The 27,215-nt window shown below is 34.5% G+C and overlaps 1 protein-coding gene across 1 annotated transcript in view; it reads right to left on the reverse strand.

Moving 5' to 3' along the window:
- The window catches only part of LOC126972774 (protein kinase C, brain isozyme), a 189,227-nt gene extending 162,445 nt beyond the window's left edge, over positions 1-26,782 (reverse strand). Inside the window, exon 1 of the mRNA XM_050819814.1 lies at positions 26,483-26,782. Coding sequence (XP_050675771.1) covers positions 26,483-26,661 — 179 coding nt within the window. The 5' untranslated portion in view covers positions 26,662-26,782. The remainder of the gene's footprint in view (positions 1-26,482) is intronic.
- Between the last annotated feature and the right edge of the window lie 433 nt (positions 26,783-27,215).

Below are 27,215 nucleotides of genomic sequence, written 5' to 3' on the forward strand. Positions count from 1 at the left end.
AATGCAGCTAGTGAAATTACTGGGTAAATGTGACTTAAGAATCCTGAGCGGCACAGCATTGTAATGCGCAGGGACTATGAATTACCACTGAACATCCTGATCATCTCGTCACCTTAACTTCTTAAAAAAAAACGTAAATAATAACCCCCTTATTCATAATATTCTGCTAACTTACAGCATTCCTAATTCTCAATCTGTCTTCTTTTATTGACCTAAGTCAGAATGAGAAAAAACACTCCTTAGCGGCTGTTTAAAGTTAGCGGACCATTATGAATAAGGAGGTAAAACTCCAAAGCAATGTATACACAAACCACAAACGCATCCTATGCTTTACGTAAAACAACACACATTCCTTTTACATGAAACGGATCTCGTAAATCCAGGTGCCTACAAAGCCGACATCCCACAGATATCTACGCTTCGCATTCAACCATTGTTATATTGCAATAACAATCCCAGCCATTTTGCTCCGTTGTGAGCTACGTTCACAACTACAACATGGAAGCGCACCTGACATAACAAAGTTCCAACACCCATCTATCTAACACATGAGTTATAAATCAAATAATTTTATGATCAAAGAAACCACTGGGACTGCCTAAGTAAAACTTGAAATTTAGTTTCGTATGAAACGTGCAGTGATTGGACATAAGTTTGAAATAGTAGCAGTATGGCGATTGGCGATGAAGTTACTTAGCGGCCGTTTCAATAACGTATCTCTAGTTGCGGATATATGCTATCACCGTTTAATGACAAGATCTTATCTATACATAGTTATGTCATATTATAGTTATGTCGATATGTTATTAAATGTAAGTAAAAAATGTAGAAATGTAAGTAAGCGTAAAGGGAAAGATTTGTCTACCTCTAGTAAGTTAAACTAAAGATAGATATTTTATTAAAATCGGCCGTAAAACGAATAGGATTTCGGCAATCTCCGTTTATTACAAGATTATAACAGTTATCTGTCAATCTATCAATGACTGCACGTTTCATACAATAGAGTGAATCGCTTTTTTCTTAGACAGTTTCGCTAGACTGCTTATGAATATCAAAAGTTATAAAGATATTAATATTCATTTTAATTAATTGAATGTAGTATAAGGCATTTTATGAAAGAAAAATAGCTTTATAAACTACTTCTCCGTATAAACTTTATCCGTGTTTAATTTCACGTTTACCCGTTCGCGCAAGTGCGAGTCGGACTCGCCCATGAAGGGTTCCGTAGCAGCAAGTAAGATAATATAAAAGTTACATAGAAAGGAAGATGATATAAAATTATTGAAATGAAAAAGGCAAAAAAAGCTTTGCTCAAAATCATACAGAGCAAATAAGCTATCATCATTTATACGTATTAAAAAAACTACTAACTAGATCTCGCTCAAAATTTTCGGTGGAAGTTTGCATGGTACATAATATATTTTTTTAGTTTTATCATTCTCTTATATTAGAAGTTACACTTTGAAAGTGTCTCTCGCGTAAACTATTCAGTTTAGAAAAAATGATATAAGAAACCCCAATATCATTTGAGTTTTAGTTCTAAGTATTGGGGTTCCCCACCCACAAAATGTTAGTGTTTTTTTTTTTCTGAAAATGTTAATACGGTTCACAGAAAACATCTACTAACCAATTTTACACACTATAGTTCTTATAGTCTGGAAAAAAGTGACTGTGACATACACGGACAGACGTACTTACATAACGAATCTATAAGAGTTCCGTTTTATGCCATTTGGCTACGGAACCCTAAAACGGACAGAAAGTTTTCACTTAACGTATTAATATATAGATTTTATGTAAATTGAAACTTTATGAATTATACCAGTTACTCAAAACGGCCGTGCACGAGAATCACGCATGGTCCAGCAAGCAAATCTCTCAGCATATTTTAGGGAAGGGACCTACCGACCTAGTAATAACTTTTAAATTGTATACGATTACAAGTGCCCCATGTCGTAATAAGATCATAATTTATTAGTGAAACCGTCGCCAAGGAAATTGCCTTCGTATTAATGTCACGACGAAAATGCTTCACACATTTCATTCGTACAATATGAAGGCAGAGAATATTTAATAAAATCCAATTCAAAGACAATTCACATTAGAAATTCTTCATTTTTTTTTCTGGCAGTTGAATATTTTGATGAAAAATGTAATTATAAAGATAAACTGTAGCTGCATTGCAATTAAGCAATATGGCCAGATACAATTTATACACAAACTGGCGGCTGCCAGATGCTGCTTGAAGCGTCAAACTTTTATAGAAAGGCAGTCAAAAATACTTCAAATAGCCCTCCGAGTACGATTAATTACGAGTAATTTGTACGATTTATCATTTAACATAACATAGAACAGTCACAATGCTTTAATTAATTATTATTTGGCTTTGTTTAATACTCTTATTCAAGTCAAGTCAAAGTCAAAAAATCTTTATTTACTGTAAAACATAATAAGTTATTGAGTGCAAGTCAGGATGAAGTAGAAAAGTTACAATAGCATTCAAATGAGTATAACAATATATTAACAAAATTTAGAACATTAATTCCAACTATCTTTATCATTCAAATAATCTTTCACATTATAATAGGCCTTAGATGTTAATTTATTTTTTACGATACATTTAAATGTTTTAATACGTAATAATTTAATATCATTTGGGAGTTTATTATAAAATATAACACAATCCACTTTAAAAGATTTAGCAATTTTACGGAGCCTATATAGAGTAGATGGAATTGCGAGTTTGTTTGTTTCGAGTATTGACACTATGTACATCACTATTATTTGTAAATTGGCTAATATGTTTATGAGCGTACAGGAGGTTCTCGTATATGTACTGGCAGTGTACTGTCATATTATTTATTTCACTAAACTTTTCTCTCAATGAATCCCTTGAACGCATTTTATAGACTGCTCGAATTGCTCTTTTCTGCAGCACAAATATCTGCAGCCCTACCCCACAATATAATTATTATAAATTATATTATGTATTTGTAACTATTACTATAAATTCAAATGTAAGATTGTTTACCTGTTACGCTCTCACGACACAACTACTCAACTGAGCATCGAGCAAATATTTCACACACTTTGTCAGGTGTGATAGAAAAAAATATATCACGATACGAATTTAACGCTCACAAAGTTGGAGGCAATAAACTAGAAGCTCTTAAGCAAAAATGTGCCTCCGCATCTTTTAGGCAGAGTTTTCATTCGGTTGAGTTTCGACCGCGCTTTGATTACAACGCCACGCGATGACAAAGTGTTCAGTGAAAAACTGATCCAAACAAAAAGTATATCCAAACTTAAATAGGAGTGTCATATTTCAGCTAAGTGACGAGCTTCGAGCTGAATCAAGTAATCGACCTGAGAAAACCTCCCAAGAAAATATTTTGTAAATAAAAGGAAGTGTCTTAAAACTGCTTTGTAAGAAACTGTAGCTGCATTGCATTATTTAGCGCTGGGCCGATTAGACGGTCACTAGCCTGGAAAGACACTATTCCGGATCTTTTGTAGTCGGCAATTAGTCTCATAATGTGCAGAGTATATATTCATTCCTACTAGTGTAAATATAGAGTAAATGAAATGTTTTTTTTGTAAACTGTCTTATACTTATTTGTTCGGGTCACCTGATGTTAAGTGATCATCGCCGTCCACATTCTCTTGCAACAGCAGAATCAGAGGAATCACAGGAGCGTTGCGGGACTTTATTGAAGGTGTTCATGCTTGAAGGTACCCAAATTGTATCATCCCGCTCTATCGTAAGCTAATTTCACAGCTTTGTTGTACGTGGAAGAAAGATCCTCGGAACCCGCACTGTGAAGGAACAGAACACATCCAGATGGTTCAAATTCAAATATTTTTATTAAAAATAGGATGTGACTTCACTTATTGAAAGTCAAAAAAAACTACCACCCATTCCAAAATGAATGTTTTGAACATTTTCTGGGATCTTGTTGTAAAAGCATATACTCGTACGTCGCCCCACAAAAGACTTACTAACTCTACTTAGCCGAGTAGTACGCATTATAAGCTTATGTCTGTTCCTGATGTTAGCATTATGGTTATGACAGTTTCTTGCAAATTCACTTATATACCTATGAACATACAATACAATATCAAGAATATATTGAGAAACAACAGTCAAGATGTTAAGTCAAGGTGGGTATGATATCCTAATTTGTAGTGTGTCGTGCGGTGGAAGACACACAATGAAGCATCATTTCTACGCAACTCTAAGTCATCTAGCCTTTCACAGAACACTGGATTAATTTCAGTTCAGTTTAGACTGTTTTGTTAATAATAATATATTAATAATGTTATTAACATACAATATACTAAAATATTAAATTAGGTTGCACACGATTTTTTTCCAAAACCTATACTAGTATGCCAGTCGGCTAGTCGCAGTCATCCCATCTCTAATTATTATATTATATTGCCCAATATATACCAGGAGTGCACATTAATATCTCCGGCCAAATGCTATTTCCACGACACGTAATGGCCATTCCGTTTTTATTTTAGAGGATTGACTCGTCGCTCGCTGTTGTTTATACGCTCCCGTGATTAATGTTTCATTGTCTACTCGTGCCCGGTTACTGGAGGGAAAAACGTTTGTCATACAACTTCTTTACAATACTGTACAAGCTCCGAATAGACGAATACAATTGCTGCAACTCGAGTGAAACACATACGCGTGAGGCAAATTGTTGCAGGCTCAGTGCCTGCTATAAGCATTGCCTTTTTTTCACGTTTTTTTTATGACAATAAGGGACGAGACGAGCAGCTGATAGTAATTGATACGTATCCCATTATAGTATAGCGCCGCTCAGGATTTTAGAAAAATCCAAAAATTCTGAGCGGCCCTACAACGGCGCTCGCCCCTTGAGACATAAGATGTCAAGTCTCATTTGCACAGGCGCTCTTCATACCGAAACACAGTTATGCCTACACATTACTGCTTCAAGGCAGAAATAGGCACCGTTGTTGTACCCATAATCTAGCCGGCATCCTGTGCAAAGGAGCCTCCCACTAGTAAACGTCTGGCTGTTGTTATTTCAATTATATTAAATTTGGCGCGAATGCTCAACAGATAAAATCAAACCAACATTCATAAATGTGAGAAGGGTGTCATAATTCACGTTTCGCCATTATTTGGTGTACTCGGTTTTATAATTTCTACAATATTTTAGTCTATAACATTACGCTTCGTGAACTCACATATACCAATATCGTACCCAGTCTCCCTCTTCCTGTCAGAAGTGACAGTTTATTACTCTGTGTTCCTCGCTTGTCATAAGTTTCATAGTCGCTAACGGCCGTTCCTAATATTCAGTCTATCTCTTACTTGAGATATAAATCGTAACTATCGTTAAATTTTCTGTGCCAATAAACTTACCCACGGTAACTCACCTTATCCGTACACGCTGTCTGTCAATGGGACGACGTATAGCTTACACGCGATAGATGTTCGTATGGAAATTTCAATTCACGCGTGCCAATATAAGGCGATAAGAATGATTTATAGGGTATATTGGAACAGCTTCAGATTATTGACAGTAGAAGGTAGTAATTTATCTCTATCTGTAGATAGTATATTGGGAACGACCGTTGATCAGATTAATATCCGTAGTGACACAATATATTTAAACGCTACCTCTCGCTTTGTGACAAAACCAGCCAATATAATATTAAGAAGCCACAAATAATATTAGTAGTAGTAATAGTCACGTAATTGCAAAGTCTGAAGTGGTTCGAGAGCATAATCCAGTGAGTTCAGATAAAACTAGATAAGGGGCTTAACCACTTACGTTATTAATGCACCAAAAACTTTATAACATATATATATAACATACTGCTGTGTCTAACTTGTTATGATTATAGAAACTCGTTAAAAGTCAGAAACATCAAAACAATAGATACTTCAACATCGAGTTCATACAGAAATCTCAAAACTTTTGAGTTTACCAACGCATGCATTCTACTATTGAACGAGCAATTCTTGTAAATATATCTAATATATAAAATTCTCGTGTCATGGTGTTAAATTTTGAACTCCTCCGAAACGGCTTGACATGAGAATCATGAAATTTTTAGTGCATATTGGGTACGTCTGAGAATCGGACAACATCTATTTTTCATCCCCCTAAATGTGGTCACACGAATTATGTTTTTAATTTTTTTGACATTTTTTTTAAATTTGTTTGTTTATAAGTCAGCATTAAATAATACATACAACTTCAAATTTTCACCCATCTACGATCAACAGTTACTTTTGTATCGCGATTTTAATATCGGCAATACGTTTGCTGGGTCAGCTAGTTTATTATAAAGTGGGACGTAAATTTCATAACTTAATGATATAACTTTAATTATATATTTTTTTAATTTAAACTTTCTTGTTATAAAGTTTCACCTATTTCACTCATTCTCATCCTATTTTAATGTTACCAGCAGGATGCTTCATTGCACATATGCAAAATACTGCCAAACAGTTATTAACAAACAGTAATTAATCAGTTATAATTTACTGAAATATTGAGACTACATCTTGCCTCAACGAGACGCGCATTGCTTTTCAAGAATCCTGAATCCACTTATCAGTTACTATCAGATAGATCTTACTCATAATTAAAAAAATGTTTTTTTTATTTATTCATTTTAAATTTAATTTAATTAGTACACTTTTAACACAATGATATATATCTTGCCAGACTTTAACAATTTGTTGGCAAGTTATTAATGCGCTTAAAAACATTTAATTATATGTACGTACATAACTACTACTTACTTTAACTAATCTATTAGCGGCCGTTTTCAATAACGTATCTCTTGTTACGGATATATTGCTATTACCGTTTATTATAGTTCAATGCTATCTGTCAATCAAAGTTTGAAAAATTCTCAGTCTATTATTTTCGCTAAAACAAAAAATATCTATGAAAATATTTAGGAACCATTTCCCTGAACTCTTCAGGTAAAGATTCTCTTCTTTCATCCATTCATCCATCACCAAAATACCCAGGATTAACCGAATAGTACCTGTTACGCCCGTAAAAGAAGCATTTAAATTTCTATTGGACAAACAAGAAACTTTGAACAAGAGGCCGGCACTGCAACGCGCACATGGGAGGTGTAGATCTTACGAACATGTTGCTTGCCCTCTACAGAACTGCAATGAAAATACGTAGCAAATACTTGCCAATATTTTCACAGATCTTGAGCGTAAATAACGGCTGGATTTTATATATTATCATGTATAATACAAGGGCTACTGAATTCTGGGAGACAACAACTATGAAACAAATCTGATTTTATGCCACCAACACCAAAGAAAACCATCAAAAAAACTCGTACTGCAAAGCCAACTACTACGCCAGATTTGATGGATATAATCATTTTCCGACATTTGGGGCCAAGGGTCTTGTGCATGAAGTGCGGTATGCCATACCTACTGGACGTCAGATATTGTTATTTTGAATTTCCATAGCAAGCATACCTAAGGAAATCTCATTTTGTGATATTGTTTCTCAGAGAAGCTTTTGTATTATTGTTTATTTTATTGGTTTGTTAACAGAAATGATATTAAATGTTATTTTTTTTTTTGATTTTAACAAAAAGTGCTGATTTTTGAATAAAAATGCGATCATTTTTCTTATTTTTCTAAACAAATTATTATACAATAAGGTCAAAGGTAACTTGGCTATGTATCTTTAGAGATACATTGATATCTTAACATATTATCAAGGACTCTTGGCACTGTGTTGTGTGATTTTTTTGTGCATTTTTCTAGGAATATGAAAATTATTTTGATATTCAAAGATTTTTTTCTCTGCTAAGTAAAGGGTTAACTCAGTTTTTGTATCAGCACTTTCTGCCACTGACCCACCCTAGAAGGCGGTGAAATGAGCACTGAACTGTAATATTGTGTGAATGGGGCACATCGATGATCACCTACCATCAGATAAACCCATTCTTGTTAACCAACGACAGGCGTTAATGTACATGAACAATTCTTACCTACCTGTATTTATTACGCAAATATCTTTATCCGGCTTCCTAATTTAGTTTAGATACTTTTAATGAAACAGTTCATGGTGCAAGACTATACATCATGATAGTAATTAATCTTATTGTATGCTTCACAAGAACGATAATACATCTGAGATAAGAAGTGACGCAAGAAACTCCTAAATTGCGGGCACATTCGCTGAGATACAAGCTGCACGCTCGCGTGTTGCTAGCACCACACAGGGAGCATCGTCAATAAACTATCAACTGCGTCATTAATGCGTCCGAATTTTGATGATGCCTCTTTTTTATTGCTTTTATTATTACTTTCATGCAATGACGTTCCCAGGGGCGTCCATTGGTATTGTAGCAAGGTAGGCACTGTAGATCTAACTGGTCATGGTTGCGCTGTAGTCCGAAAGTACGACATAAGTTGTATGGAACGCTGCTTGCTTCGTATAGGCAATCTGTAGACTGCCTACCGTAGGTAGTAAATAAGCTTTAACACTAGATTTAGATTCATCACGAAGTAGGCACCGCCTCATTTCCTATATGATATGCTTGCCTCTAGACGTTCTATTCACATTTATGAACATATCATTCGCAGTCTGATAAAGGAATGGCAAAAGTGTGCTCATAGACAATTTAAGCACACTTTTCTACTTAGTCGTATGTCAACTGTCAATGTTATAATGGTGTAGTTTGTGGCACATTGCATATCTCAGCTTTGTTTTTATCATTTCATTATTTGCTTGCTCGCACGCCTCTGGTGGTAACACTCACAGTACCCCACAGTCACGGCTCAGCTACCTCACACTGGAAGTATTCAAACCCACATCTTCGAGTATTAAAATAAAAATGCGATCTAAATCGTAAAGTTGCTCTTTTATCGAACAAAGTCAAGATGCCTCTTATAACAAATTGAAATATATTTAATAGACTACTTATAAGTATCATATACCTGTAACAATAAGGCACTCGATTACTAACAGACAACTATAGAGGCTGTCTATTAAAGAAAGAATAGCAAGCTCTGGACGAGCGAGCCAGCTATTGTGACAACAGATTCATCGGGATAATGGCTTTTCAATTCTAAACAACGGCCAGTCACATTTATAAAATCCAAGAATGGTATTGTGAATATATACATCTTCGCAATGTCTAATTGCTTTCGCTAATCTTAAATTTATTAAAACACGACTATAATAATACATATTAGATAGTGAACATTCATCAGGAGCTGTAGTGCAGGTAAGCGAACCTCAGGGTGCAATTCTAGGACCTATCTTATTCCTCGTCTACACTAATGATATGCCATTTGTAGCCTCGAAAGAATGTGATATTGTTCATTTCGTGGACGACACACTTTGCCCGCAGAATGTGAGATTTGTAATATGTATATGTGAGAGTTGCATAGTAAAAGTTTACGCATAGAGAAGTACAGAAAGCTAAAACGCATACCATTGAATTAATTGAAAAAATATTTATTTATTAAAAAAAAATGGTATAAACATAGTTGTGGATATGGCCTTCTATTAAGTGAATAAAGTGTCTGAGTCAGAAGGCCACGCACTTTCATAACAAAAAAAAATTAACAGTAACAAAAATATTATAGTAGCAGTATGCGTGTGTGTTTATTACTTTTCTTGAGGCACTATACGCACAAATAACAACTTTGTAACACATTACACAAAATTAATAAAAAAAATATTAAATAATCCCATACATAGCAGATTACAAAACTAAATACCTAACGATTAAAGAGGTCATTTTTCATTTGGTAGAAGTACGACTTATGGCCAACCTCTAATTAGTCATAAAAATGATTTACTATCTCGATATAAGAACCCCTTAGAATTCCTTTCCGCTTTAGAAACAAATGGCACTCTGAGAGAGGAAACGATGCCAGAAATTCTCCTTGTTTAAAAATATTACAATAGCGTAAGCGTACATAAAGTATATGGAAAATATAAGTATTACGGCGCTGTGTGATCGTTTAGAAAATCTTCAGTATGTAGTACTACATGAGAGCTTTTTTTTAATTTATTTATATAGATAAGGTCTGGAAATCGGCTGATACTTTATGAAAATGTACCCAATAAACTTTAGATTAAGGATAGGTCTCCACTGCGCTCCTGCACAAGATACCGTAGTACTACCTAAGAACAAAAGCTCTATTATTACGACAACTTTATATTGTAGTGTGTATTGGCTATTTGTAAAGATGCAGATACGGACGGGCAGTAAAATCTTAGTAATTTCGTTGGTTACGCTTCGAATCATAGACTTTGAATATACTAGAGAATAGATGACCTGACAGCCCGGTAATCCGTGACCAAGGTAGTTTATAGTTTTCTACTTGTGCTGTATCTCCTTAGAGATGTTCTTCTGACTCGCATACTTTGTTTGTCTACACGTAAGTATATGCACAAATTAAATTTGAAAACAAAATTTATGAACGATGCGGGACTCGACCTCTCGCGTTCACTGGGCCAACTGTTCGAGTACATATCGTTGATAAATCTTGTATGTCTTATACAAATGATTTGAGTTTTCTTTAGCGTTAATTCCGCCAATATTTGTCTTTAAACAATTCGATATGTCTCGCCAAAATCTGGCAATTAACACTAAAGAAAACTCAAATCATTTGTATAATTATGGATTTACGCAAAGTAACGCCTACTTCAATAAATTTACTTGTACAATTACATAACAGGGTGGAGTAATTTTAAACTTGGAGTTAGTTTACCCTGCGTTTATTAATAAGACATATAGACTTTTATAAAAAGATCAAGTCTAGTATTTTGAAGAAATCTGGTCCTGCATACATCCAAGATACCTTAGGATCGACTTGTAATTGCCGCCTTACGTATGAAGGACTGCGCTAAGCTCATTACTTCGGCGCCTAAGTCGTGTTTTGCCCACAAACAGCTAACTAGTTCGCTGACGAGGCAACTTTGTCTGTGACACACTCTCTGCCCGATGTCACCGCCAGCTGTTAACAAGTTTGCAGAGTAGAGCTCTTGTTGGCTATTGAAATAATAGCTATTGTCTATATAGTATTATAGCCGTTTATTGGTACACTTTACACAATAGCGTTTGTAATTGGAATCCACTTTTGATGTAAAATATCTATTGCAGCCACTGACCTCTACTATATACCACCGGACTGGCGACTGTCAAAGTGCTTTTGTGCCTGCTTGATATTCGCCATTTTGGCGCTATTGGCCATGTAGCGAGAGTGTGCGGTACTACAACTAGTGGTGACAACCTCAACAAATATCGATAGATGATGGGAAACTATTTACAAAAAAAATAGTATTTTATAACGTTGATTCTTTTAGTATAAATAACACGGAAAACGAACGAAATTCATTCAAAATGCAAAAATACTTCAGAGTATTGTATGTTCCTTCGCAGCCATTTAAATTATACGTCAAAATTAGTTATCTGGACTCTCGCGAGTGGCGCTTCAAATAGGCACAAATATTTGCTGTCAAACATATAGAACAGCCTGTCCAGTGGTATTTATACAGGTCAGTGACTGCAGCTGTTTAGGCCAAATGCTGACATGCTGAGTCACTTTCCGACACCGGGAATAGTCGATAAATCTCCTATTGGTAGTGTTGTGATTGGTATATTTATTCAATATCCGGACGACCGAGCCTTGCTCGGATTTTTCAGGATGTGCAAAACTTGAACAAAAAAAAACTAATAGAACACCTGGATTCGGACCGGGGTCTTCTGCATTCCGGATCACCCAAAGTCCCATCTGAGCTATTATAGTCTTGTATATAGTTTTCACTTCGTGATGATCACGACCGCTCTATCAAGAGTGTAACGACCTTTACCTTTGTATTCTAATGTTATTGTAGCTGTTTTTCATTAAAACGCGGATAAAACTATTTTTTTTTTAAATTGAAACCTAGCTAGATCGATTTATCACCCCCGAAACTACCTCTATACTAAATTTTATGAAAATCGTTGGAGCCGTTTCCAAGATTCAGATTATATACATATATATATACAAGAATTGCTCGTTTAATGATATTAGATTTACCAATTGACACTTGCAATAAAGACGTCAGCTTACTAAAGAGCTCCTACTATGCTGCGGCCAGATTGTCGATGTAAGGCTACTACTAAGGTAACATATGATCTGTCGCCAACGTGAAGGCAATCAGTTCGTCGTATTTTTATTATATACTAGCTGACCCGACAGACGTTGTACTGTATATAAAAAATAAAATAATGTTTTATATGAATTTGTCAATAATATATCATAACATCAAAAATTACTTCGTAAAATATGCACCCTGCTGTCGTAATGAAATTGTTTCACAGCAGAACTGTCAAACCGTGCGTCAATAAATTCTCTCATAGAAATTATGTATGGACACATCAAAGGAAAAACAAATTTGTTGTTTTTATTTATAATTTAGCAGCATTTTTCATATTTATTCACCTTTTAAACCTTCTCTGGACATCCTCAAATAATTCAAGACCTAAATTTGCCAAATCAGTCCAGCCGTTCTCGAAATGAACACACATAATTTTTTTTTAAGTTGGAATAACTTATCTTTCTTTAATGCCATAATATTCTGTCATTAAGTGAGTAAATTTAAATAGAATATTTTCTTTCAAAGATGAAGCCGACTGTAATTTTAATTATTATAATATAAATGGGTTATGTGACTGAAAAACCGAGCAGAAGGCAAACTATAAAGTCCGTTGGAAGATATGCCCATACTCTTTTGCAACATCCGAGGAATAACAGATGCCTTGCCGTCCTAAAAGGCATAAAAGGCATTTATTTTCTCAAAATTGATTTCTTTAGAATTCTTTATGATGTCAGTAAGTAAAGATAAGTTTACGCGATATTTGAAGTTTTCATATGGTAGTGGCCATTTCTCGTACGGAAGTTCTTTCCATTGTATTGTTGTCTGTGTATGCAAGTTCCTTGTAAACCGCACTGAAGAGGATTTGGAGAACACAACCAGGTGGGGAGCAAAAATATTCCTGTTGAAAATAAGCCAACGAATATAACGGAACATTCTTGATAAGGAAATCTTCGCTTTCTTTCATCAAAACAGGACATTGCGGAACACAACTTGCCCAAAGTGTCTACTTGCGATATCTTTTGAGTATTCAGTTGGCGGTGAATACGCTTAAAGGAAAGAAAAATGGTTTATTCGTAACGTACATACATGTTTTACAATAAAATATATTATACATTGATTGATTCCCTTAGATTGATATAAATGCTTTTAACAATGGTTCCAATACATGAAAAAAGTTTAAAATGTAAAGGCTCATATATTTTCAATGTTCAATTTTATTATAAGTGCTATAGCCTTGTATATCAACAATCAGAAACCTTGAGAATGACATATTTAACCAGAGGCATGACATATTGATCCTCTACCTACAGATGCAACCCACGCTCTAACAACTAAAATAAAACAATCGGGTTATAAGTTCTGTTTCAAATAAAAACTTTTATGCCGTAGTGTAATCTTAACATAACAGTATTTAGTTCTTGAGATCTCAGCTGAAAAAAATAGTTATTTATGCAACTGCTGTGTAATAAGGGGTATTACAACACGAATTTAAGTTGATAAGTATGATAATAGTATCACATGAGTGTTGTAATACCTAATTATCAACAGTTGCATACAAGACTTAATCTGCACCCAGAATATGAATCGTCTAAAAGATTCTGAAACAGTCTGGCTGTTTTAATGTTAGCTTACTGCTAACATTAAAACTGCCAGTCCTAGTAGTAACCTAATATCAACCATTACTGATTATCTATACTCTATACTAATATTATAAAGAGGAAAGATTTGATTGTTTGTTTGTTTGCATTGAATAGGCTCCGCAACTACTGAACCGATTTGAATAGTTCTTTCACTGTTGGGAAGCTACATTATCCCCGGGTGTTATAGGCTATATGACACTTTCAAAAAATTAGGGATCCCTACTAAAAGTCCAGTAATATAACCCAAGGTGTAAAAATGCGTACGCGAACGACGTCGCAGGGCATCAGCTAGTATACAAATAAACTAAGTATTAATGAAAGAACTATTTATTTTGGTAGTAATTTACATTTTGTATAGTGCAATTATTAAAATTCACTTGAATATTATGTTCCTTTGCAGCGTTTAAAATATCTGGCGGTGTGCTGTCAAAACTTGAATCGCAATTTTTTGTAAACAAAACAATAAAATATCGAAGTAAAATGGCGGGGATTCGAAAAACTTACTTTTTTTACGGCGTGCGACGTTATGGTAGTGCGGAACGCGCGGAAACGAAAATGTTTTTTTATTAATTCATACAGATACCACACATCGAGTAATAAGAGTGTGGCTGTCTGTTGAATCACTTTGCGCAAGAAGGGATCGAAAAAAAAACACAAAGGAGTGTTGTTATGAAATTCAGTACAACATTACAACACTCGTTTGAATGATGTAATGGTTATTAGGACATTGGGTGTTTTAATGTTAGCAATAAGCTAACTTTTCAGAATCTTTAATAGAGGATTTAAATCATGGATGTAGATAAAATTGGTTCAATTCACGCCTTATAATATGCGGATAAACACACAATTTCGATGGGAAATGAAGTCATCGCTTTTTGTAGAGATTTCTTCAGCAACTCGATGTTCTGAATGATCATTTCAAATTCAAATTCAAATATTTTTATTCAAAATAGGATGTGAAATCACTTATTGAAAGTCAAAAAAAAAACTACCACCCATTCCAAAGTGAATGCCTCAGGCCTGAGAAGAATGGGCGCAACAAACTCAGCGGGCTTTTTTTTCATCAAAAATATGTTTTACAATTAAAGTAACATAACATAAGTAACATTTACAAAGTAATATTGTACAATTAAACTTATTATTTAATAGCCTGAGGGCGGTCGCTCCATTCCCAATCTGTGGTATCATTAAGAAAGTCATTTATGTTATAGTAACCTTTACCACACAAACGTTTTTTAACAATTCTTTTGAATAACGGAACACCTTTGTTTTGAACACTTTCTGGGATCTTGTTGTAAAAGTATATACATCGCCCCACAAAAGACTTACCAACTCGACTAAGCCGAGTAGTAGGCATCATCAGTTTATGTCTGTTCCTGGTGTTAACATTATGGCTATGACAGTTTCTGGCAAATTCACTTACGATGAGGCCACGTCTTCTAAAACTGACCATAATATCGATACCTAAGTTCCAAAGTACAACAAGTCTGAAATTCTGTAAGTTTTTCCATCCACCATAGACATAAACTTATGATGCCTACTACTCGGCTTAGTCGAGTTAGTAAGTCTTTTGTGGGGCGATGTATATGCTTTTACAACAAGATCCCATAAAATGTTCAAAACAAAAGTATTACGTTATTCAAAAGAATTGTTAAAAAACGTTTGTGTGGTAAAGGTTACTATAACATAAATGACTTTCTTAATGATACCACAGATTGGGAGTGAAGTCACCGCCCTCAGGCTATTAAATAATAAGTTTAATTGTACAATATTACATTGTAAACATATTTATTGGATGAAAAAAAAGCCCGCTGAGTTTGTTGCGCCCATTCTTCTCAGGTCTGAGGCATTCATTTTGGAATGGGTGGTAGTTTTTTGACTTTCAATAAAGGATGTCACATCCTATTTTGAATAAAAATATTTGATTTTTTAATTTGAATTAGTCAAAAATATATTTTTGTACTTTTAGAACGCGTATCAGAGCAGTAAGCAAGCCACTCAAAACTGTAGGGATTGATTTAAGGCATGTCCTGGATAGGGGTGTCACCACGATAAGCACCAAATTTTAGGTCTTCTCAACGCTACGCGAAAGAGACCAAATGATAAAAAATTATGCAGGAAGTAATAGAAGTTTCTAAGATACTAAACACCTTCCAAATATACTTATTTTTTATGAGAAAGGAGGTCACCCAGTGTCAGTGCTAAATGACCACATTCTCTAGCCATAGCAGAGAAATCACAGACCGGCCTTCAAGGAACGGAAGATGTCCCGGCTTGTTTTAAAGGTACCAAGTCGTATCGCCCCGGAAACACCGCGCTATTGAGGAACGCCCCACATTCAGATGGTGAGGATGATATCCTAATTGGTGGCGTGTCGTGCGAAGGTGGAATTCGGCGGCAGGAATCAGGTGAAGCAGCTCTTCGGAACACAGTGATAAATGTGGTAGAAGACACACAACAAAGCGAAATGAAATTAAAAATAAATAAAATTAGAAGTTTTTTAATGGTAAAAAAATTATGGCCAGACATTAGAAGCGGTATGGACTGGTTCAGGGGCATCGATTGCTCTAAACAACAGACATCGTATCTCATTTGACGAGCTGTCTTCGCAGTGATCAATCTCAATCACAAGTCCAACAATGGCGGGTGTTGCTCTAATGGGCGGTGAGTCACGACTTAAAAGATAGAGTTCGCGTCCGAGATTACGACTCCGTACCGCAATTAATTTCGATAATTGTGAAACAACACCGCAATCATATCAACAATCTACCAACGCTACATTATTGACATCAATGATGTATATGTTTATTTATTTATTTATATTAGGGGGCCTGACACCCATAATACAGAGTTAAATGTAAATGTTAATAAGTAAAGGCCATTTATGAGCCTACACAAGTAAAAAATCAACTAAAAATTACAATGCTTTCCGCTTAAGACTAGATACAACATTAGTTAGTAAGTCTTTTGTTGGGCGATGTATATGCTTCTACAATATGATCCTAGAAAATGTACAAAACAAATGTGTTACGAAATTTAAAAGAATTGTTAAAAACGTTTGTGTGGCAAAGGTTATTATAGCATAAACGATATTCACGACCACGGACTGGGAATAAAGCGAACACCCTCAGGCTCTTTAATTATAAATGTTTATTGTACGATATCATATTGTAATCCATATTTTATATTTTAAAAAAAAAGACCGCTGAGTTTCTTGCGCCCATTCTTCTCAGGTCTGAGGCAGTCTCTTTTGAATGGGTGTTAGTTTTTGACGTTCAATAAGTGATTTCATATCCTATTTTGAATAGAAATATTTGAATTTGCAAGATTTAAAACTTATAAACTAGATTATATACAATACAATCCTATTTAGGATCTAGCCCTCAGAATAATTAGCCAAAATTATTTTAGCTGACTGCACGTGAGAGCAGAATAGGTCGATATTATCTAAATGTTTTAATACTACTAGTATGGTACATATAAACTAACTTTGGTAAGGAGGTATGGACAATTGATTTTAGATTGAGCTATCATCATCAATAATGAGACGTCGGCGATGTTTCTACGTAATGTTATATGTTCATGATAATATATCTGCATCATCAATTCAAAACGTTTTGTGTGAAGAGTATAAAGGAAGGGCTATTTTCAGGACGTCTTCTCACCAAATAGGCATATAGTAGACCTGCTAGATAACACCTAGAGATGCCTAGTGTGGTTTTTTAAAAACGATAAAACAGTTATATTACCTCTATATTACAACAATGTTATATTACCACCCACTCGTACTGAACTGTCAGAAGGACCTCGGTAGATTAAGTATTAAGTATTTAGAAGGAAATTGACTTGAGATGTCGCTCTTGTAAATCTAAACAATTTGTTATGTTTTAAACTGATAATAGAGTTTTGTTTTCAGTTTTATTTGTGTAATTAATCCCAGAAGTGAGAGTTATCACTCCTATATTTGACTAATATAGTATTTATATTTGATATACAAATATTGGGGTTAAGCAGAATATAAACTGTAAAGTAGATTCTGTAGATGAAGCCACAACCAGCATCACAAATGAGATTTGAACAAACAATTTAATGACGATGCGTCACTCGAACGGTTGGATCAGTTGGAAAGAGCGCTCGCACGGAACGCGAGAGGGTTCGAGTCCATCGTTCATAAAATTTTGTTTTCAGTTTTATTTGTGTGCTTAATCCCATAAGTGAGGGTTATCACTTGTTAAACTTAGTTAAACATAACAAATTGTTAGACTCGTATACTCGCCTAAACTTGTCTCAGTCTCAGCAGTAAAAACACTGCCTTTAAAGCAGGCCTTAATACGCGGATTTACGCACAATTTCTATGGGAAATTAAGTCACTGCTCTCACAACAGAGAAATTAAGTCACTCTGTAACAACAGAGATTTGTTCAGCGACTCGATGTCGGCATGTCATTTAGACGAGAACCAGTTACCAGCTCTAATAGTGGACAAAAGAAAGGCTATTTCCAGGATATTTTGTCGAAAATAGGTCCACAGTACCTACAGACCTACCACCAAAAAAATAGAGATGCGTAGTATGGTTTTAAAAAACAATAAAAAAATATTGTATAAGATATCCATACTCATACTAAAATTAATTTATTAATATTATTCAATAACCTGTCAATCCTTAGCTTAAGTTACGGATGCATTGCTGTCAACGTTAAATGACAAGATCTTATCTATCCATAATTATGTCGAATATAGTTATGGTCCAATGCTGTCTGTCAATAAGTTACTGAAATGTAAGTAAGCGTAAAAGGAAAGATTTATCTACCTCTAGTAAGTTAAACTAAGGATAGATAGGTTATTGTAAACGGCCGTAAGTGTTCTCGTATACCTAAACTTGTTACAAAACGGACCTATTATGGCAGATTACCTATTAGATTACTTTGTATTAAATAAATATGGCACCAATTAAAATAACGACCACTTAATTGCAAACAATTACTATAAGTCTTATAATTGAAAAATAGAACAAATTGTTAGTAATTAAAGGTTATTTTTGTATAGTCTTCCGAAGAGTATTGTGTTAAATATACAAAAAAAACTATAGATCGTCGATGTTGCTGACGTCAATAATTTGTTATTCGCCGTATAACATTCGTCATTGAATGTGTCGTGAGGTGACAGAGACGTGTAGAATCTTATTTTACTTTATAAGTTAGGTTGGGAATGTTAAATCAACGTATAGCTAGGCCTAAAGCAAAGTCAAATTTTTATTCAATTGGGCTTAAATTAAGCGCTTTTGTATAAACATTTTTTTTAAATTACTGAATCTACCATATGTTCGGAAAAAGTATAGCTGATGCTTCGTGAACATGATGGTCGTGATTACTGTCATAATTAGTAATCGCATCCAACAAATACACTGATTTTCTAACTATACGAGTAACAGGTCGACCTGGCACCACAAGCAGCACCCGTTCACGAGTTGACGCGTGGACCAGCCATAGTTCCCTTCGCACATATTCAAATATGGGGATAAATATATACGCACATATATTTATGTCTAGATAGAGTCTCTCAATCCGATAAAAACAGGCCAGGTTTATTATTATTTTTAATCCTAAATTATCATATTTAAAGAATACTTTAGTGTGCGTGACAAGCTACGTTTTACATCAGCGATTTGTATGAGACTCTGAGTGTGCGTGCTTTGCTCAAAATAGAGGTTCGTTCTAAAATGAATTTTTTTCGATGTTTTCACAGCTGCCATAGTCTCTCTAGGCGTATAAATGATCTAAGGTTAGAGAAGAGCTCATCTGCCGCAGATGACCAGCTCATGCAAATTGCTTTGCGCGATAGCGGGGGAACTACGGGTGACAAACCCTGCTGATATTTCCTCTTCTCTGCGCCGCGCGCTTCGCCAATTGCAAGAATCATCTCGATTTTCTGACTTATATGAAACACTTCTTCCTCTATCTACACTACAATATCTGCTATAATAATAATAATATTGACACACTTTTTACACAAATTATCTTGCCCCAACTTAAGCATGTATAGCCTGTGTTATAGGTTACAAGACAATGATATATTTCATACAATATACTTACTTAAACATACATATATTCATATAAACATACATAAATACATTTAAACATCCATGACTCGGAAACAAACATCTATATTCATCATATAAATGCTTGCACCTACCGGGATTCGAACCCGGGACCTCTAGCTTAGTAGGTAGGATCGCTAACCACTCGGCTATGCGAAGCCGATGTGCCATTAATGAAATGCTCTCGTCTCCGCTTCGGCAGAGTCGGGATGGAAAGCTGTTTAGCTTTCCACACTTGCGAATACAGAGTAATAAATATCAGATATTATTTTTACTTCAGCAGAAAAAATTGTAAAACTCGAAATTGTACCGAAGCCAATATTACTGGTGTTCTGTAACCAAATGGGTGAAACAGAACAAAGTGTACAATTTTTTATTAAGTAACAATTTTGTTATAAAAAAAGTCCAGCTGGTTTTCTCGCTCACCGTTTTCAGCCCTGAGGCAATTCTCTTACGAATGTGTTTGTGAATGATTCTGAATTTCAATAAGTTATTTCATAATCCAAATTTTATTAAGAATGCTTATTTAAGTAATTTTAAATTTGTCTCATAAAAAATTACCACATCAATTCCAGCCATCAGCCATTCTGTGGAATCAGCTGTCGGCTTTAGGGACCCTGAATCTTAAAGAAATAACAACCTTTAAGGACAGAAATCTATCTTGTGACCTTTATAGATAGTGTGGCTCTTGCGCCCTATGAGTTGCCTTGCCTATGACAAAGGGGATATTTTGAATGTAGAAGTTGATGTGCTAGTCCACTCGTATATAAATACAGTTCTTGTTTTAAGCTATAAATCGTCACATTGTTACTCAATAAATCATCCAACTAAAGACGAGATGATAGAACAAGCCGAGCCAAATAGTTTTCAATTGTAATATAATGAGTCGACTTCAAAATTTATAGTATTACTAACTCTGCCACTAGAAGTACAGGATAAAAAAAAAGTTGGCTAACTCAATATGCATGTATAAATTACCTAAATACAAATAAATAATAATGAAAGGAGTCGAACAATGGGTAAAACCACGGTAAAACCTACGTTAAACTAACCTACGGTAAGGCCTTAATAACATGTACGATACAAAATATTTTTTTATGAAAATAAGGGACGAGACGAGCCGGACGTTCAGCTGATGGTAATTGATATGCCCTGCCCATTACAATGCAGTGCCGCTCAGGATTATTGGAAAACCCAAATTTTCTGAGCGGCACTACAACCGCGCTCGTCATCTTCGCTATTTTAGTTGTAGAATATAATAATACTTATTGTAATGTTAAGAAATATGAAAGAAAACAAAATATGAGGAAACTAGCCTACCTAAATAAGTTTTGTTTACCTAAATATAACAATGTATATGGTAAAAGAACCTGTAACTATGTATTACCTAGGATATTAAATACAATACCTTATGATCTAATAGATATATATCTGCAAAAGAAAAATTTCAAAGTAAAGCTAAAAAAATACTATCTAGAAGCTAATAACCAGGAATACCTACGATGTATATTTTTAATAATAATATGTTATATTAAGTCTTAAGTAATTAAAACAATTATTGTAATGCGAACTTACCGCTCGCACATAAACCTTAGAGGTTTTGCGAGTATGTCTCTATTATTATATATATTAAGATAATTTTATTAATTGAATAAAAAAATAAAATAAAATAATAAAATCTGGAGAGATAAGATGTCAAGTCTCAATTGCCCAGTAATTTCACTAGCTACGGCGCCTTTCCGACTGAAACACAATAACTTACACATTACTGCTTCACGGCAGAAATAGGCCCTGAATTATGTAACAAAGCAAAGTATAGAAAAACGATACAACTTTATGAAATACACAGAAATATAACCAGACTATACAAATACAAATTGTGGCCATTATAACGAGAATAGAATTTATAAATCAGCATTGTGTTCGCACGTTGCTTTCACAACGACAAATATTTCGACGCTCCCAAAATATTTTCCGTTTTAAAATTATCACAGCCAATCTTATTGAAATTGAGAGAGAAAACAATATAAATTTACATTTTCAACAAAATATTATTTTATGTTTATTGTTGAAAGAGTTTTATTAAATGTAGGTTATTTCGGTATCAGTTTATCTGTTCGCACAATTTGTTTTATGGAAGAGGATACCTCCTCGGGTCTCCTGATGACAACTGATCACCATCGCCCTCTTGCAAAACGAGAGGATCACAGTAGTTTCTTTTTTATGGCAGTAAGGAACGAGACGAGCAGGACGTTCAGCTGATGTTAATTGATACGCCCTGCATATTGCAATGCAGTGCCGTTCAGGATTTTAAGAAACCCAAAAAGTCTGAGCGGCACTACAATTGCGCTCGTCACCTTGAGACATAAGTTAATTCGTATTAAGTATGTTAAGTCTGATTTGCCCAGTAATTTCACTAGCTACGGCGCCCTTCAGACCGAAATACAGTAATGCTTACACATTACTGCTTCACGGCAGAAATAGGCACTGTTAATAATAATAATAATCTAGCCGGCAGCCTGTGCAAAGGTGCCTCCCACTGGTGCAACGTACGCGGTTTTATTTGAACGTACCCATATCCTATCTTACTAAGAACACCGGGAAAAGAAGTTCATTCTAAAGTTTGATAGAAAGTGGTAGAAATTTCCTTGAAAACCGCACTGTGGAAGAACGCCATTCATCCAGATGGTAGGGATGATATCCACGTTTGTAGCGTATCAAACCAAAATTAGGTCAAACAGCTCTACGAAAGACTTTCCGTGATATATGGGGTAGAAGACGCACAATGCAGCTATGCGTTGCACGTAGTCCCATGGTTCGAGCCGATACTGGGGTGCACCAGACCATTGATGAGATCAATTCATATGTGGTCGAAACTGAGCTTTAAAAACACTAGAATGAGCCGGCTTGAAGTATTGCCTAGTTGTTATTAAGTATCAGTTTCGTCGAAGCCAATTTAACTTTCCCTTCCAGGTGACTACGGAATTGGCAATCGCTCAAGATTCGAGACCCAGGTTTCCAATGCTAGAAGAGGCATCAATGGGAGTGTTGTCAAAGAGCGGTGATATGACAAATATGGTTTTTTGTGGTTAACGCGAAAACTTTCAATCATCCGAGGGTTCATTTAACACCATTCCGCGACCTTCTTAGGGAAGGACTCAACAGAAAAAACAAGTCGATTTCCCAAGAAAGACATGCATGCCCGGTATAACCATCTGGCATCTCCAGTACTATCATCTGCAAAACAATGCATGCATGCATCGTACATATCAATGATATACAATCTTTTGCGTATCAACACTGTGTAGAATATATTATTAATAATGTAATGTATGTACACAGGCATAACGAATTATCTAGAAATATTGATTATCGTAATGTTAGCAAAAGGATATTTAGATATATTAGGTATATATTAGATATATTAGGTATATATTAGATATATTAGGTTATATTAGATATTCATATCGACTATATTACCACTAAAGGTATGCTAATGTTATCATACTTGATTCTTTATAAAACTCTTAATAAGACCATATCTTCAATATGCGTCTGTGATTTATAATCCCTATTACTCTATTTATGGTGAAAAAATAGAAATAATTCAGAAAAAGTTTTTGCGTGCTATACATTTTCGACTAAATAAAAGTAGATTAAGTTCTCATGAACTCATTATAATTTTACAACATTATCTGACTCAACACTCAAGAACTTTTGCAAGATATTAATTTTAGAATACCTACACTTGGTCTAGTACCAAGAACCATTAATAGATAACAGATGTCGCACAAATGCAGCTTTCCGCGCTCCAATTAATAGACTTATGAATTTATTCAATAAAAACTTTAGTCTCTGTTGATATTGATTTAGATTTTAATATCATTAAATTAGCACAATTTAAAAATATAATAAACAAGAGAATTACTGCAATTCATGAACTAAAATGAAGCTTATAAATTCTGTAGCATTAGACTTTTTCTTATATGTACCTAGAATCTAGATTTTAGATAATTGTTTTGTTTTTTCTCCAAATAAAAAAAACTAACATAAACTGTTATGCCTACTTATCGTTTAAAACAAAATTGTGTTGCGCGATGCATATGTTTCTAAAACATGATCCCAGAAAAGGTACCATACAAAATAATGTGTTACGAAATTCAAAACATTGTGTGAATTAAGGTATAAATATATATATAACATAAATGACTTTCTAAATGATATTTAAAAAACACTTTGGTAATGGAGAGACCGCCCCTTAGACCAAAATTTAGCGCTAAATTATGCTCTCGGTGATTTTGAAGAGCAGGGAGGTAACTAATAGCATAGCTTTTTGGGGGTTGTATGTACAAAGGCTGAATTCCATAAGTTCGGGACTTCGCCTTTTCCGTTTATTTAGCACCGGCGCGGCGTCAACTCAAGAGCACACGTTCTCAGCACGATGAGAGAAATGCCATCCGGAATACGTTTAATGAAAACAGATTTCATATTTAATTTTTTTTTGCACACTCTTACTCTTACTTCAGACATACAGTATCGACAATGCCCAGAACTTGCGTGTTTCGGACGGGTTAGTTCAAAAGTTAGTGTTCACTGATTTTGGCAAAGATCATTAATTTCGCACGGGCAATTTTCCGCTTAAAGTATCTGGAAGCATTTTATTTTCTCTTCAGAACTTTGCAGTTCGGATCCTTTGCGTCCAGTGCCTCAGGAACACGTCACGAAACTTAAGGTACTTTTTGAAGTGAAAACCATTTTTAGACATGCTGAGCACTTTATTTTTGAAGATCGTCTAAGGCTTAGCTGTTACGTAGAGCTGCTGTGAAATGATTAATAATAATAATAATAATATCTATTTATTTTCTCCTCACAAAGATCTTAAAGCTAAAACAGTACAGTAGTGTTACATTATTTTTTTGTTTTTTTTTTGTTGATTGTCATCAATCAGAGCAAATTATACAATTTTTACAGAAAACCTTTATCTTTTGTATAATATTATTTCAGTTCTGTCAATTGGTATCAAGTAAATTAATTTTTTGAATGCGTATAATATAATAAGAAACTAAAACACAATAAATGACGCATTTAAATCAGATGCAATGGTCAGATTGTCACGCAAACGAAATAATATTAGCTACGCATAAATTGTTATGAATGAAGATTTTAATGACGTAAGTTGTATAGGACATAGGTACATCGTAAATATCGTGGTTGTTTTACGTAAAAGGAGGACAAATGGGGATGGCAGAGGTATCACACAAGAGTTGCCAGCTTTTTAGATAAATGTACACATGGCATATTGGCCAGAAAACATTGCACAAAAAAGTAAACTCCTTGAAAACCACACATCGAGATGGTAAATATGGTGATACTAAAATTTGGCTGCAACAATCATGTGAATAGCTCTCGGGAAAATTCCCAGATATATTTCTAGTAAAGGAAGCAATATGACTAGATATACCTACATAATGCCAATGAATTTTGTTTGTCACAGAGTGTGGTATACATAACATACAAATAGGGTACCTATTTACATTATTGGTGCTATTATACTGAAAATTTGTGGCAGGAATAAGGAGAGAGTCCACAAAACCAAATCTATTTATCAAATAAGATCAATATACATCCTTTGTTGCGAGAAGCTTATTATCAGGAAAGCTTAGATAAGGCCTACACTAAATAGACATAACAAATACATTTTCTTAGACGCCTATGTGCTAATTTCTATCCATAGCAAGAGTACACTCAATATCTGGTACCCAAACATATGCGAGACATTAAAATTGTTAAGAAAACAACAATGTTCATCAGTGCTGTCTGTTCGCCTTTCAGATTTTCTTTTTCAAAGAATAACAGTTTTTAAATTTACTAAGCATAATATCAATAGCTAGTAGTATTGTCTTATATTATTAAGCACATCCTACTTCGACATGTTTTGGTAGATATTCATTATATATATTCTTAGGCAAGTAACAATACATGTAATAGTTTTTTATTGCTATTGTAATACAACATGGTGATTCTAATTGGAATTTGTGTGACTATATTAGTGACAGAACAATAATTATTTATATTTTTCTAGCTGATGAAAAATATTGCCACATTATTGTTAATAGCTTACAATTTTATAAACATATGCAATTAATTAAGATATTATCTTAAGGTATATAATATAAATCTATTAAGCATAAATTAAAAGCTGGAAAATCGTAGTCCAATAATTACTTAAAAGTTAGAAAAAAAAATAGAGATAGGTTCTTTGTTATGGGTGTCTCTCATTATTATTCATAAGAGATTTTTCACGTTTAGGTTGTGACCTTGCCAGATTATTTTAAATGAGACAATCAGAGACAGGCACCAGACACAAAAACAAAAATATAATAGTAACGTGCGTCAGTGCAAGAGACGATTGCATATAATAATGTTTTAAGTGCTTCATTCGTGCACACGTCCGCGACCTGAATTAATTTTATGGTTTCTCTGCCATAATCCTGGGCGTTATCAAGAGGAAACTATGCCTTGAGTTGAACGCGCTGTTCCATTGTAAACATGAACTATTTTTAATTTACCATAGCTAGGTATCATAAAATTACATTTACATGTATCACTTACCATATAAAATCCTTGCAGTGGGAACAAAATGTTGGCTGCTTGAAGAACCTCGGCATGAACTTGTGGTCCTTCACCAGGTAAACATTCTTCTTCTTCAGTGCTCCTTTACGGCCTCGCAGCTTAAAAGCCTGCCCCGCCTTTGGATCAACAACATCATCACAATTTTCTTCGTCCGCCATAGCTGATAGCTAGCGATAGCGGACAACCACCGGTGCAATGAGAAAAACAATAAAATCTCGCAATAATTTTCAATAACACACGATCGTACAGCCCGTATACAACCGCACTCAGCGGAACGGCATTGCGAATTGAAATTTGCGATTGCCAATAATTGCCAATTCTTTTCAGGCTGACATTTGTGAATTTGACATGTGACATTTTAACTTCATGAGCTTCATCAGTTTTGTCAATGAGAAGAAATGTCAATAGGACATTAAGTAGATAAACTACAATAAGCGAGTGTCATAGCATGTGAAAATAACTGTGATTGTAAGTTGCTGCTAGTCTTTCTTCATATCGTGATAAATAGAGTCTAATATGATCACCGCCACGTTGCACAGACTACACAGTCTTGTGGAGAATGAACGTTAATAATAATAATATTGACACACTTTTATACAAATTATCCTGCCTCACATTAGGCATATAGCATGTGTTATGGGTTGCAAAACAACGATATATTTTAATACAATATACTTACTTAAATATACATAAATTGATAAATGTTATGAAT

Source organism: Leptidea sinapis, chromosome 27 (genome assembly GCF_905404315.1).
Source record: "Leptidea sinapis chromosome 27, ilLepSina1.1, whole genome shotgun sequence".
Lineage (NCBI taxonomy): Eukaryota > Metazoa > Arthropoda > Insecta > Lepidoptera > Pieridae > Leptidea > Leptidea sinapis.